This window comes from Scyliorhinus torazame, chromosome 11 (genome assembly GCF_047496885.1).
Source record: "Scyliorhinus torazame isolate Kashiwa2021f chromosome 11, sScyTor2.1, whole genome shotgun sequence".
NCBI classification, from domain to species: Eukaryota; Metazoa; Chordata; class Chondrichthyes; order Carcharhiniformes; family Scyliorhinidae; genus Scyliorhinus; species Scyliorhinus torazame.
The window spans coordinates 1,993,681-2,008,939 of NC_092717.1; the positions used below are offsets into that span (position 1 = coordinate 1,993,681).

At 44.7% G+C, this 15,259-nt stretch overlaps 1 protein-coding gene across 1 annotated transcript in view; it reads left to right on the forward strand.

The window, feature by feature from the left end:
- fkbp9 (FKBP prolyl isomerase 9) overlaps positions 1-14,355 on the forward strand; it is a 40,951-nt gene extending 26,596 nt beyond the window's left edge. Inside the window, exons 8-10 of the mRNA XM_072466848.1 lie at positions 8,062-8,207; positions 8,830-8,996; positions 11,521-14,355. Coding sequence (XP_072322949.1) covers positions 8,062-8,207; positions 8,830-8,996; positions 11,521-11,700 — 493 coding nt within the window. The 3' untranslated portion in view covers positions 11,701-14,355. The remainder of the gene's footprint in view (positions 1-8,061; positions 8,208-8,829; positions 8,997-11,520) is intronic.
- The last annotated feature ends 904 nt before the right edge of the window (positions 14,356-15,259 follow it).

Genomic DNA, 15,259 nt, shown 5'->3' on the forward strand with positions numbered 1-15,259 from the left:
GGTCTGGCCTACATGTGACTCCAGATCCACAGCAATGTGGTTGACTTTTCACTGCCCTCTAAAATGGCAATTTATATCAGGACAATTTGGGATGGGTAACAAATTCTGGCCTTACCAGCAACAACCACATCCCATGGATGAACTAAGAAATGTATAGACACTTCGGTATGTATGTATATATATATATATATATATATATATAATATACACACACACACAACCACACACACAAAGTTAACATACAAGTACAGCAAGCAATTAGGAAAGCAAAAGGCATGTTGGTCTTTATTGAGCACCAATAATAAAAGTCTTGCTACAGTCGTTTGATGAGATCACACCTGAAATACTATGCATTTTTGGTCTCCATATTTAAGGAATGATATACTTGCATTGATGGCAATACAGTGAAAGTTCATTAGATTGGTCCCTGGGCTGAGACGGTTGTCCTATGATGAGATGCTGAGTAATTTGGGTCTATGTTCTCTGGAGTTTATAAGAATGTGATCTCACTGAAGATTATGAAGATACTTGATAGGTTAGATGCTGAGAGATTGTTTCTGCTGGTTGGGGAATCTAGATTACAGGGGGCCCAGTCTCAGGATGGGGTGGTGGGGGGCTGTTATTTAGGACTGAGTTGAGGAGAAATGTCTTTACTCAAAATGTTGTGAATCTTTGGAATCCTTTACCCCCCAGGTGGTTATGGCTGTGACATCATTGAATATACTTAACGCTGGGAAAGATAGAATTTGGTGTCTTGGGAGAATGAATGGATCTGGGGAGTTGGCGGGAAAATGGATTGAAGCCAAGATCAGCCTTGATTGTATTACATTGTGGAGCAACATTGATGAGCTTATGGACTTCTCTCACTCCCATTTCTTGTATTCTTAAATCACCCTGGACTCTCATCTGTTATAATGAGTTCAACCCCAATTCATGTTTGTTATATTTATATAACCTCAGTAAGCAACGGTCCAATGATTTGCACTCTATCCAACTAATCACCTCCGCGTGCTCCCTGTAGTTTGGAGGAGTCTAAAGTGCTTTAATTCTGAACTTGGTGAAGGTTTTTAATAGGATTAGCATCACATCTCCACTTTTCGTCAATGCATCTTACTATAAAATGAATATAAAGCGATATGGGAAGAGGTGGGTATATGTGATTATGGATACTGCCTATGTGGAGAGTGAAGACCAGCACGGACTGGTTGTGGGGAGTGAAGACCAGCACGGGGCTGGTTGTGGGAAGTGAACCCCAGCACGGACTGGTTGTGGGAAGTGAACCCCAGCACGGACTGGTTGTGGAGAGTGAAGACCAGCACGGGGCTGGTTGTGGAGAGTGAAGACCAGCACGGGCTGGTTGTGGAGAGTGAAGACCAGCACGGGCTGGTTGTGGGGAGTGAAGACCAGCACGGGCTGGTTGTGGAGAGTGAAGACCAGCACGGACTGGTTGTGGGGAGTGAAGACCAGCACGGACTGGTTGTGGAGAGTGAAGACCAGCACGGACTGGTTGTGGGGAGTGAACCCCAGCACGGACTGGTTGAGGAGAGTGAAGACCAGCACGGACTGGTTGTGGAGAGTGAAGACCAGCACGGACTGGTTGAGGAGAGTGAAGACCAGCACGGACTGGTTGTGGAGAGTGAAGACCAGCACGGACTGGTTGTGGAGAGTGAAGACCAGCACGGACTGGTTTGTGGGGAGTGAAGACCAGCACTGACTGGTTGTGGAGAGTGAAGACCAGCACGGACTGGTTGAGGAGAGTGAAGACCAGCACGGGGCTGGTTGTGGAGAGTGAAGACCAGCACGGACTGGTTGTGGAGAGTGAAGACCAGCACGGACTGGTTGTGGAGAGTGAAGACCAGCACGGGCTGGTTGTGGGGAGTGAAGACCAGCACGGGGCTGGTTGTGGAGAGTGAAGACCAGCGGCTGGTTGTGGAGAGTGAAGACCAGCACGGACTGGTTGTGGGGAGTGAAGACCAGCACGGACTGGTTGTGGAGAGTGAAGACCAGCGGCTGGTTGTGGAGAGTGAAGACCAGCACGGACTGGTTGTGGGGAGTGAAGACCAGCACGGGCTGGTTGTGGAGAGTGAAGACCAGCACGGGCTGGTTGTGGGGAGTGAAGACCAGCACGGGCTGGTTGTGGAGAGTGAAGACCAGCACGGGCTGGTTGTGGGGAGTGAAGACCAGCACGGGGCTGGTTGTGGAGAGTGAACCCCAGCACGGACTGGTTGTGGGGAGTGAAGACCAGCACGGACTGGTTGTGGAGAGTGAAGACCAGCACGGACTGGCTGTGGAGAGTGAAGACCAGCACGGGCTGGTTGTGGAGAGTGAAGACCAGCACGGACTGGTTGTGGAGAGTGAAGACCAGCACGGACTGGTTGTGGAGAGTGAAGACCAGCACGGACTGGTTGTGGAGAGTGAAGACCAGCAGGGGCTGGTTGTGGGGAGTGAAGACCAGCACGGACTGGTTGTGGAGAGTGAAGACCAGCACGGACTGGTTGTGGGGAGTGAAGACCAGCACGGGGCTGGTTGTGGGAAGTGAAGACCAGCACGGGGCTGGTTGTGGAGAGTGAAGACCAGCACGGACTGGTTGTGGGGAGTGAAGATCAGCACGGACTGGTTGTGGAGAGTGAAGACCAGCGGCTGGTTGTGGAGAGTGAAGACCAGCACGGACTGGTTGTGGAGAGTGAACCCAGCACGGGGCTGGTTGTGGAGAGTGAAGACCAGCACGGACTGGTTGTGGGGAGTGAAGATCAGCACGGACTGGTTGTGCTGAGTAGCTTGTTTCCATGTTGTAATTCTTGATACTGCTATTTTCTCCGGGAGACTGGCTGTAAATTATTCAGATTCTCTGTTGATCCTTTGCATTTTTGAAACTAGTGCACACTTGCTGTGACTGAATCACTGTTTAGATAAAGAGTAAAAACGTCACAGGCAGGAGTTTCTGTTCCAACACATTCCCCTTGGCGAACAGCTTCATGTTAATGTGGTATCTGCTGATGTGGACAGGGCGGCAGTGAATGGAAGTCTTAATGTCATTTAAAAAACAGATGTTCTCAAAAAGAATCCGGAATGTCAGCATTTGAGCACTTTACAATCTGGATTAAAATTTTGTTTAACCCTGTGTTGGCTTTTCTTGTGAAATTTCTAACAGTGATTTCATCTCTTGAATAGAGGCATTTCCTCCCTCTCACCCTCTGTAGCACCCCCTGCCTCCATCCACTCTCAGATTAGAAGACCACTGATGACATAAGAACTAGGAGCAGGAGTAGGCCATCTGGCCCCTCGAGCCTGCTCCGCCATTCAATGAGATCATGGCTGATCTTTGTGGACTCAGCTCCACTCTCCGGCCCGTACACCATATCCCCGAATCCCTTTATTCGTTAGAAAGGTATCTATCTTTTTCTTAAAAACGTTTAAAGAAGGAGCCTCAACTGCTTCACTGGGCAAGGAATTCCAGAGATTCACAATCCTTTGGGTGAAGAAGTTCCTCCTACACTCTGTCCTAAATCTGCTTCCCCTTATTTTGAGGCTATGCCCCCTAGTTCTGCTTTCCCTGAGCAGTGGAAACAACCTGCCTGCATCTATCCTATCTATTCCCTTCATAATTTTATATGTTTCAATAAGATCCCCCCGCATCCTTCTAAACTCCAATGAGTACAGTCCCAGTCTACTCAACCTCTCGTCATAATCTAATCCCCTCAACTCTGGGATCAACCTAATGAATCTCCTCTGCACTCCCTCCAGTGCCAATATGTCCTTTCTCAGGTAAGGAGACCAAAACTGAACACAATACTCCAGATGCGGCCTCACCAACACCCTATACAATTGCAGCATAACCTCACTAGTCTTGAACTCCAGCCCTCTAGCAATGAAAGACAAAACTCGTTTAGCCTTCTTAATCACCTGTTGCACCTGCACACCAACTTTTTGCGACTTGTGCACCAGCACACCCAGGTCCCTCTGCACAGCAGCATGTTTTAACATCTTACCGTTTAAATAATAATCCATTCTGCTGTTATTCCTCCCAAAATGGACAGCCTCACACTTGGCAACATTGAATTCCATCTGCCAGACCCTAGCCCATTCACCTAACCTATCCAAATCCTTCTGCAGACTTCCGGTATCCTCTGCACTTTTTGCTTTACCACTCATCTTAGTGTCGTCTGCAAACTTTGACACATTGCACTTGGTCCCCAACTCCAAATCGTCTATGTAAATTGTGAACAACTGCGGGCCCAACACTGATCCTTGAGCGACCCCACTAGTTACAGGTTGCCAACCAGAGAAACACCCATTTATCCCCACTCTCTGCTTTCTGTTAGTTAACCAATCCTCTACCCATGCTACCACTTTACCCTCAATGCCATGCATCTTTAGTTTATGCAGCAACCTTTTGTGTGGCACGTTGTCAAAAGCTTTCTGGAAATCCAGATATACCACATCTATTGGCTCCCCGTTATCTACTGCACTGGTAACGTCCTCAAAAAATTCTACCAAATTAGTCAGACACAACCTACCCTTTGTGAACCCATGCTGCGTCTGCCCAATGGGACAATTTCCCTCCAGGTGCCCCGCTATTTCCTCCTTAATGATAGATTCCAGCATTTTTCCTACAACCGAAGTTAAGCTCACCGGCCTATAATTACCCGCTTTCTGCCGACCTCCTTTTTTAAACCGTGGTGTCACGTTTGCTACTTTCCAATCCTCTGGGACCACCCCAGAGTCTAGTGAATTTTGATAAATTATCACTAGTGCGTTTACAATTTCCCTAGCCACCTCTTTTAACACTCTGGGATGCATCCCATCAGGGCCAGGAGACTCGTCTACTTTTAGCCCCATTAGCTTGCCCAATACGGCAACCTTAGTGATTACAATCATCTGAAGGTCCTCACCTATCATATCTTTATTTCCATCAGTCACTGGCATGTTATTTGTGTCTTCCACTGTGAAGACTGACCCAAAAAACCTGTTCAGCTCCTCAGCCATTTCCCCGTCTCCTATTATTAAATCTCCCTTCTCATCTTCCAAAGGACCAATATTTACCTTAGCCACTCTTTTTTGTCTTATATATTTGTAGAAGCTTTTACTATCTGCTTTTATGTTCTGAGCCAGTTTACTTTCATAGTCTACCTTACTCTTCTTTATAGCTTTTTTAGTAGCTTTCTGTTGTCCCCTAAAGACTTCCCAGTCCTCCAGTCTCCCACTACTTTTTGCCACTTTGTATGTTTTTTCCTTCAATTTGATACTCTCCCTCACCTCCTTAGATATCCACGGTCGATTTTCCCCCTTTCTACTGTCTTTCTTTTTTGTCGGTATGAACCTTTCCTGAACACAGTGGAAGATCGCTCGGAAGGTTCTCCACTGTTCCTCAACTGCTTCACCATGAAGTCTTTGCTCCCAGTCTACCTTAGCTAGTTCTTCCCTCATCCCATTGTAATCGCCTTTGCTTAAGCACAAAACACTAGTGTTTGATTTTACCTTGTCATCCTCCAACTGTATTTTAAATTCCACCATGTTGTGGTCGCTCCTTCCAAGAGGATCCTGAACTATGAGATCATTAATCTATCCTGCCTCGTTACACAGTACCAGATCTAGGACCGCTTGTTCACTTGTAGGTTCCATTACATACTGTTCCAGGAAATTATCCCGGGCACATTCTATAAACTCCTCCTCAAGGCTGCCTTTACCAACCTGGTTAAACCAATCGATATGCAGATTAAAATCTCCCATGATAACCGCTGTACCATTTCTACATGCATCCGTTATTTCTTTGCTTATTGCCTGCCCTACCATCCTGTTACTATTTGGTGGCCTAAAGACTACTCCTATCAGTGACCTTTTCGCCTTACTATTCCTGATTTCCACCCAAATTGATTCAACCTTGTCCTCCATAGCACCAATATCATCCCTTACTCTTGCCCGGATGCCATCCTTAAACAAAGCTACACCACCGCCCTTACTGTCCATTCTATCCTTTCGTATGGTCTGATACCCTAGGATATTTAACTCCCAGTCGTGACCACCTTTTAACCATGTTTCAGTAATGGCCACTAAATCATAGTCATTCACGATGATTTGCACCATCAACTCATTTACCTTATTTCGTATACTACGAGCATTCAGGTAAAGTACACTTATGCTGTTTTTTATGTCTTTGTTATGAATCCTAACACCTTGATCAGTAACTTCTCGCAATTTATTTTTCCTCTTACCCTTTCTCCAAATTTTCCGTGTCTTTGAACCCATATCTCTACATAATAACCTGTCACGTAACCTGCTGCCTTGATCTCCATTAACCATTATACTGTCCATAGCTTTACACTTCCCTTCCCCCCCCCCCCAACTTGCTAGTTTAAAGTCCTTGTGAACAACCTATTTATCCTATTCGCTAGAACACTGGTCCCAGAATGGTTCAGGTGAAGACCGTCCCAACGGTACAGGTCCCTCCTGCCCCAGTACTGATGCCAATGCCCCATGAAATGGAATCCCTCTTTCCCGCACCACTCCTTTAGCCACGTGTTAACTTCCCTAATTTTCTCGACCCTATGCCAATTGGCACGTGGCTCGGGTAGTAATCCTGTACCACGGTGCAGTGGTCAGTCAACGCATCCTCCTTACAACCCTCTTCCTCATCCACACAGGGAGCAAGTACCTCATACCTGTTGGACAAGGTCAAGGGCTGAGGCTCCTCCACTCCTAAACTCAGGATCCCCCTACCTGCCTCCCTTGCAGTCACACCACTCTGTCCCTGACCACTGTCCGAATTAACAGTACTTATTCTACCGGGTGTGACTGCCTCCTGAAACAAAGCGTCCAGGTAATTTTCCCCCTCCCTGATGTGCCGCAGTGTGTGCAGCTCGGTCTCCAGCTCATCAATTCTGAGCCGAAGTTCCTCGAGCAGCCAACACTTGCTGCAGATGTGGTCACTGACGGTCTCAATGGGATCCACCAGTTCCATCATCATACAGCAACAGCACATCACCTGTCCAGCCATATTCAATTATTTTCATTTTTTATTTTTAAATTTTTTTTAATAGAACCTCAAAAATAAACCCGAACACCAACAAAAACACAGCCCTCTCTCGCCACTCGCCCGAACTCAGTCACTCACCTAAACTCAGATGCACTCTGTTCCAATCAGCACTCCGTGACTAAAGGCACTCCTGCCACACCTTTTGTGCACTCACCTCTCCCAGCACTGACCCGGCTCTCTCTCTTTCCGCGCTTTTTAAATCTCCCGGCTCTCTCCTCCCGCGCTGTTTTCGCTGTCCCGGCTCTCTCCTCCCGCGCTGTTTTCGCTGTCCCGGCTCTCTCTCCTCTTGCGCTGTTTTCGCTGTCCCGGCTCTCTCTCCGCCTCAACTTTTAAAATCTCCCGGCTCTCTCCTCCCGCGCTGTTTTCGCTGTCCCAGCTCTCTCTCCTCCCGCGCTGTTTTCGCTGTCCCGGCTCGCTCTCCTCTCGCGCTGTTTTCGCTGTCCCAGCTCTCTCTCCTCTCGCGCTATTTTCGCTGTCCCGGCTCTCTCTCCTCCCGCGCTTTTAAAATCCCCCGGCTCTCCTCCCGCGCTGTTTTCGCTGTCCCGGCTCCCTCTCCTCTCGCGCTGTTTTCGCTGTCCCGGCTCTCCTCCCGCGTTTTTAAAATCTCCCGGCTCTCTCCTCCAGCGCTGTTTTCGCTGTCCCGGCTCTCTCTCCTCTCGCGCTGTTTTCGCTGTCCCGGCTCTCTCTCTCCTCCGCTTTTTAAAACTCCCGGCTCTCTCCTCCCGCGCTGTTTTCGCTCTCCCGGCTCTCTCCTCCCGCGCTGTTTTCGCTGTCCCGGCTCTCTCTCCTCTCGCGCTGTTTTCGCTGACATTTGAGAGCAGGTTATTTGTCCCACCTCAGCTAAGGAATAGTGCGCGCTACACAGGTACACGGGATAAATATCTTGGCAGCTAGCAACATAACCAGATTCAGCTTTGTCATTGCTTTAATCTGTTTAGCTGCTATTTGTCCTTGGATATTAAACACGGGCAGTACGCATGGGTGACTGTTTATATGAACAAAATTGGAAAGTTACATATTTCTTTCAGTCACAACTATGGAAAAACATACAACATCGTCCTGGGTTCTGGTCAAGTGGTCATAGGGATGGACATGGGCCTCACTAATATGTGCGTTGAAGAGAAACGAACCATCATTATCCCACCTCACCTGGGCTATGGAGAGAGCGGAGTTGGTATGTAACAACCTACTGCTATTCTTGGGTTTAGAAACTTGAAGTATAAATAAGAACAGGAGTCATGGATTTTACCTGTTATTTTGGATGAAGAAAGAGTGAACTCAATTAAAACTCCCAGCTGTAACTGACTTTATTTGTGGGTCTGTGCTGTCACTCCCAGTACTGTGAGCAAACTGGGAGAATTGGGATAACAACTGTGATGGTCATTTTCAGATGAACAAAACTGAGTTATGATTTGTGGATAAGTTGTATGGACACACGTTGAGTGCTAGTTTTCTCCGATAGTATGACCACATCAAAATTAAAATCTTACTGACAAATTAGAGAACAGTGATGATTGGCATACTCCCATACAGAATTGCCCATTTCTGATATTTTCCTTTCCCCATTACTACTGCATTAACACTCCTTCCTAAAATAGCAAAAAACGCTGGACTGCATGTGTCTCTGTCTTGCGTTTCCCAGTGAATCCTACCGTGGCTACAGGTTGAAGCAGCTGTTTTCTGGCCAACATGAAGTGGTGTTCGGACTTAAATGATACTTTGGAGAATGAAGTGTAAAGAATGGTAATGCTTGTTGGTGACACTGCTGGATTAAACATTGTGATTCTATCTTTCAGTGGGAGAGGTACCAGGCAGCGCTGTGCTTATTTTTGACGTTGAGATGGTAGAAGTTGTCACAGGTCTCCCAGAGGGTTATATGTTCGTTTGGACTTCTGAGGTATCATCGCCTGATCTCTTCCAAGAGATTGACAAGGACGAAAACAAGGAAGTCAGCCCAGAGGAGGTAAAACTAATGAATTTTAATAGTGAAACACCATCGACTCGAGGAGTGTGTGTGCGCATTCAGGGACAAGAGGAAAGTGTTAGGGGAAGGCGGGCAGAGTACGTCTGTGGGTGGAGGATGGATTTGGGAGGGGGTGTGGGTGAGGGGTTGTGATGGTATGGCTGGTAAAACTTTCACAATCAGTGGAAACCAAGAAGAAATATGTAAATTAATTTTGGTCAATTGATGTCAAGGATTTGTTATGTTTGCTACAAAGAATCTTTGTTACCGAAGTTACCCATAGAAGGGGCGGCACGGTGGCGCAGTGGTTAGCATTGCTGCCTCACATCACCGAGGACCCGGGTTCAATCCCGGCTCTGGGTCACTGTCCGTGTGGAGTTTGCACATTCTCCCCATTTCTGCGTGGGTCTCACCCCCATAATCCAAAGATGTGCAGGGTAGGTGGATTGGCCGCGCTAAATTACCCCTTAATTGGGGGGAAAAATTAATTGGATACTCTTAATCTATTTTTTTTTAAAGAAATTACCCAGAGCACGATATTGGCGTTAAAATGATGGAAGACATGGGTTGTCTGAGTAGTTACAATTGATGGTTATACTGTCTTTGTGCTTATTCACTGAAACTCAGTTAATGATATTGGCAAATGTTAATGCAATCTTGCCAAAGATGATACGTGGCAGGATGCGGCGAATCTAACTTTTATTCAACTGAAAACAAACCATCCTCTCAACTGAGACACCGAAAAGGAAAATTCCAGTGGGAGTGTTTTAAATTCCTGGTTTTTCTCTTTCCATTTGTTTCTTTTATTGTTTATTAAGGAGAGACTGTAACGTTTAAAAGTGGAACACACTATGTTGATGCTCAGTGTTGGCATTGGGCATTCCTGGGCCTGATAGAGCAACATTACATATTAAGTAAATTGTGAGAGGGGGAACAAGATTAGACACCCTGTGCCCTTTATCATGGGCTCAGCATAGTAAACCAATGAATAATTTACTATACTGATCAGAAAGAGGTTAGGTTATTAATATTCTGAGCTGAGTTGAGTGATGGGGTAACAGTACAGAAAGAAGTTGCATTAATATGGAGCCATTCACAAACTCAGGAAATCCCAAAGTGCTTTAGAACCAGTCATTGAATCCTACAGCATTGCTTGTACCAGTCCTTTGAAAGAGCTCCACTTCCCTTCTTTCCCCATAGCTCGGCATTTTTTATTCCCTCTTTCAAGTATTTAAAACCGATTAGAAAATGAAAATATTAGAGAGGCATAAAGTGCAGCATTTGAGCACCTTCTTTATCTCGTGTTTCCTTCACCAAATACACATTTTCAGAATTTATTAACCAACGTGACCCTAAAATATTATTGACTCATCCGCTGTGCTTCTCTTTTTTTAAATCCTCGATAAATTGAAATTTCCTTCAGCTAAATATTGGGAAGACTGAAGCCATTGGCCAGGATTTCACTGGCACCAGGGGGCAGGCTGGGAGGCATGGGGGCCGTTAAAATTGGGGTTGGGGAGCTGTGTTGTATCAGCTATCTAATGCAATATGGGATGCAAGAGGCTGCATTCAGCAAGGAGGCCAGCAGCTGATTTATGTATGTAATTGTCCTATCAATGGTCATTTTACGTTGTCGGCATTTGGCCAGGGGCAGGGTGATCCCCACCAGCTCAATGGAGGCAGATTACCAGCAGCAGCCCAAGGGGATAAATCACACGGACCAAAGAAGGAACTGTGGACAGGGAAGGCAACACGTATGGCTTCCCAGACACCTCCCTAACAGGGTTTCCACCCAACACTAGGCACAATGATTTATATATTTTTAACTTGCATATGATTAGGGCCGATGGTCAAAAGCTTGATCAAAGACATGTGGTTTAAAGAGCATCTTAAAGGAAAAGAAGGAAGACAATTTTAGGGAGGTAATTTCAAGCTTAAAGGCAGTTGTCGGAAAAGCCACTAATGGAGCGATTGCAATCTGGTCTAACTACCATGGTTTCCTGTGTTCCTCAAGCAACAGCAAGTACCCCAAATTCCATCTGTTCCTCTGAGCTTCGTAGTGTCCTGCCATTCATTGGATTGGATTGGAATTTTTTATTGTCACGTGTACCGAGGTACATGAAAAGTATGGTTCTGCATACAGTCCAGACTGATCGTTCCGTACATTTAAAAAAAACATAGGACATACATAAATACACAATGTGAATACATAGACACAGACATTGGGTGAAGCATATAGGAGTGTAGCACTGCTCAGTGGAGAAGATGTGTGAAAAGATCAGTTCAGTCCATAAGAGGGTTAGTCAGGAGTCATTCAGGTCTTAATTACATACTCCTTTGTCCTGTTTCTTCTTCCAAAGTGTACCACCTCAAACTTATCAGGGTTAAATACCATCTGCCACTGCTCTGACCAACCCAACATAAAAGAGCTTGCATTCCTTATTGCCTGAATGATGTGAGAAACAGCTCTGGTCAGCTCTTTTTCGAGTTTCAAACTTGTTTAAAACTATTTTCCTTCTTACAGTTTTCCAAATACATCCTGGCCCAAGTGGAAAGTGGTCAGGGGAGACTAGCCCCTGGTTTTTCTCCCGATAAAATCATCGAGAACATGTTCTCCAATCAGGATCGGAATGGAGATGGCAAGATTAGTGCTGAAGAGTTCAGGCTGAAGAATGAGGAGAAGACCAGCCATGATGAACTATAAGGCTACGGTCGACATCAGTTCTGTTATTGAGTGGAAAAGTAAAGAGTTAACCTGTGGGTTGTTGATTGGGAGCTGGGTCTTATCCATGTTTCTATTCTACAGCTTTGGTATAAAACATATCACTGACATTGGAAACCTGGATGCTCAGACAGAATTAGGAATCATGTTCATTTGCTGCTGAGCACGGTTGATTCACAAAATTATTTTATAGTGTTTTTTACATTTGAATTTTAGTTTTTATTAAGAGGGAGAGTAATCCTTTCCCCAGCCCCAGGCTATACGCTCCAAATTAGTTTTACTTTGAGTCCAATTTTACATGCAGTTAAATATCATCAAGTCACAGCTCTTGTGCCAAAAAATGTAAATATTTCATTGATATTTGAAAGCATATCTTGCAACTTATTATCTTCTACTTTTTTTTGTTGGTCAATCTTTTATTCAATGAGAAGCAGTCAGATTTCTGTTTGAATTCATATTTTGGGTGACTAGGACTGATTGCCAGTATGCAACACTAGAATAGAAAGTAGAGGTTCAATGTCTTGTCACCCTACGTGTTACTGACGAGGATCTACGCAGCATCCATGAATAAAGTGAAACGGGGAGGAAATGAATTGAACCAGTTGCTATGGATCTTGTTCTCTGTGAGACATTTTCTCCTAAATAGGGTATGCGCTTATACTCAATTTTCTAATATTGCTAGTTTGTTAATGGATATCTAAATTATGGTTCACACTTCCTCTGGATAACCCCCACTGCCTGTTGTAATGTACAACTGTCACCTAAAGATCAACCAGGCCAGTGACAGCATTGAGGAGACTGTTGCTCAGGTTGTAATTAAAACTATTTGTAAGGCTCCAAAGTCATGGAGAATTTTACATTCTCTGCACAGACTCTGGACTGTGATCCCTCACTGCAGTCCGATGCAACCTGATTACAAAAAGAGTGGAATGATTCAATGATACTTGCTTTGAATAATATGAACACTAATAATTTCCTAATTTTGTATAAGAAGGAGATTGATGTGAAATGCATGGTTGTGGAAAACTCGTCACTGGTGCCCTGGCTTGGCTGATGGAACGTACTTGTGAATTGGATGTTATTGCTACAGGAGAAGTGATAGGGAGTAGGGCCGATGGCATAGCTGTTTGAAAGAACCAGTATAGCTGCAAAGGGGCTGAATGGTCCCCTGTCCCATAAGATTCCATTTTTCATAAACCACATTTACTTGTCACGTTAATATTATTTTTCACTTTCCTGGGCTACTTTGAAATAAATGCACAAATTAAACTGACACTGAACTCTTAGCGTGCTGTAGTGTAACCATGGTAATGGTTAATCACACCCAATTGTAGCTGACCATGACATCACTGGGAGCCAAGAGTTTGAAGGAGCTGGATTGAGAAAGCTTGGCTGTCACTTATACAAAGTTGACATCATCTTTGGTAATAAAAACCAAGAGCTGGAAAAGCTCAGGTCTGGCAGTATCTGTGGCGAGAGTAGCAGGTAGGACTGTTGTTTATGTACCAGGGTCTACCCTTCCCAATAAGCAAAGACCTGGCCAAATTGTCAGTGCAGCAATATTGGTGCAGCCCTTAAACCAGGCCAGAGAGGAGCTGCTCCGATGCACCTGAATATTCATTATCAACCTGAGATAGCCACATAGCTTTGCCTGACTGTGGTACACACTACACAATTGTCTGAACAATGCCTCTTGTATGCAGGAGTCCAAATACACCACTTACTGGACCAGAAGTATTCGACTACAAGTCTTGCTACCAGAATGTTACACACACACTACACCCTCTAGATTCTGTGAACAAGGCCTCCTCAATTGATGCTCTGATCCTGTAAATAAAATGATAGGGATGATGGCTGTTAAGCCTCTCGGGCCTGCTGCATCGTTCAGTTAGTTCATGGCTGATTTGCTCTGTAAATCCTAGAAATCATTACCTGAAAGCCCAATGCCCACAGCCTTTTGAAGAAGAAACTTGCATAGTTCCACTAACTTGTGTGTGAAGCGCCTGCCGATTCTACCTGAGCTGCCTTGTTCTACTTCTTGAGAGTTCCACCAGAGCAAATAGTTTCTCGATCTACCCGAACAATTTCTATCATTTGATCAACCCTGAATCTTCTAAACTTGGCAGGGCAAGATTAGACAATCTGTCATCATACTTGAACCAGGTTGTTATTATTCTGGTGTAAGATTTGGTATCTTTCTGATGGAGTGTTCAGTTGCTTCCACAGTCGAGGTAAGCTTCCTGAAGTGAGCTACCCAAAATTGAACACAATTATTCCAGATGGAATCTAACCGAGGCTCTGCACAACTTAAGTATTACTTCTTCCCCTTTGAATTCAAAGCTGCCTTTGGGGCAAACGCCAACATTTTTCATAGCTTTCTGACTTCAAAGCATTCCGAAGGCTCTCCCAAGTGTGGAGGAATCAGGATTTACGACCTTCAGTAAGGGTAATTGCTGATCCTTGTGTTTTGCAGTGGGAAAATGCCCACAGTCCTCTGTAATTAGCACTACACCTCCAAAGCTCATTGATGGAGAATCAGGCTTGTATTTGAAAATAACTTTTTCTTGGTCTATCACTAAACAATTTCACTTTGAAACGATTTACTTTCAATAAAAGAGCTTGTATTTTGACAACAAAGTGTGTGGAAATCTCATCTTTAAACAGAGAACATTTTCATACAATTTATATATTTGGGCTGAATTATTGCCTTTGTGTATTAGTTTTTGCAGCGACATTTATACGTCTTGGAATCTTTTCGTGAATACGGTAGTATTTAATTTGCTTGAAAGATACCAAGATCAGCTCAATCCTTAAATTCTGAAAAATCCAGTAAATTACTCCATGTAGTAGTGTGTACACATGTTGCAGTGAATAAATGGAACCCATGTGGATAATTTTTATGCATTTTGGTGTTTAGGATCTACTGCATTTACACTTATTTCTGACTGGCATGGCATATATTCCATTTCTAAAAAAACACACAGAGCATTAAGTTCACAATGGGTGTACCTACACCTCAGGGATTGCAATGGTTCAAGAAGGCAACTCCCAACACCTGACGGGCAACTAGTGATGGGCAGTGAATGCTGGTCTAACCAGCGACAGCCACATCCTGTAAATGATTTTTTACAAAATACCAAGCTTACCTTTGGATAACAAGGAGCTGAATGCATACTTGCTGATAGAAATGTACTATCAAGGCACAATAAAAATGCCTTGCCTTCCTCAGCCTGTTTCTGATACAGTAAGTGGGTAATGTCCTTTGAATAGATATACAGCTCAGTGAATGAGCTGTTTTACTCTGTACATGACCAAATTATCATTATGTAACCTGCAAAACACCAATTTCAAGAAAAACCACTCCACACACAGAATGTAAGAGAACTTTATTGTTATTTCTCTTCCATTTCCACCACCCTTCCCCTGTTCTTTGTGTGGAGAGTGGGCGAGTTGTTTGGGGGTGGGGGCGCAGGTGGTGTGTGTTAGGAATCAGACAATACGGACAGCCAGTATATAATTTGGCCTATTTAATTATAATTAC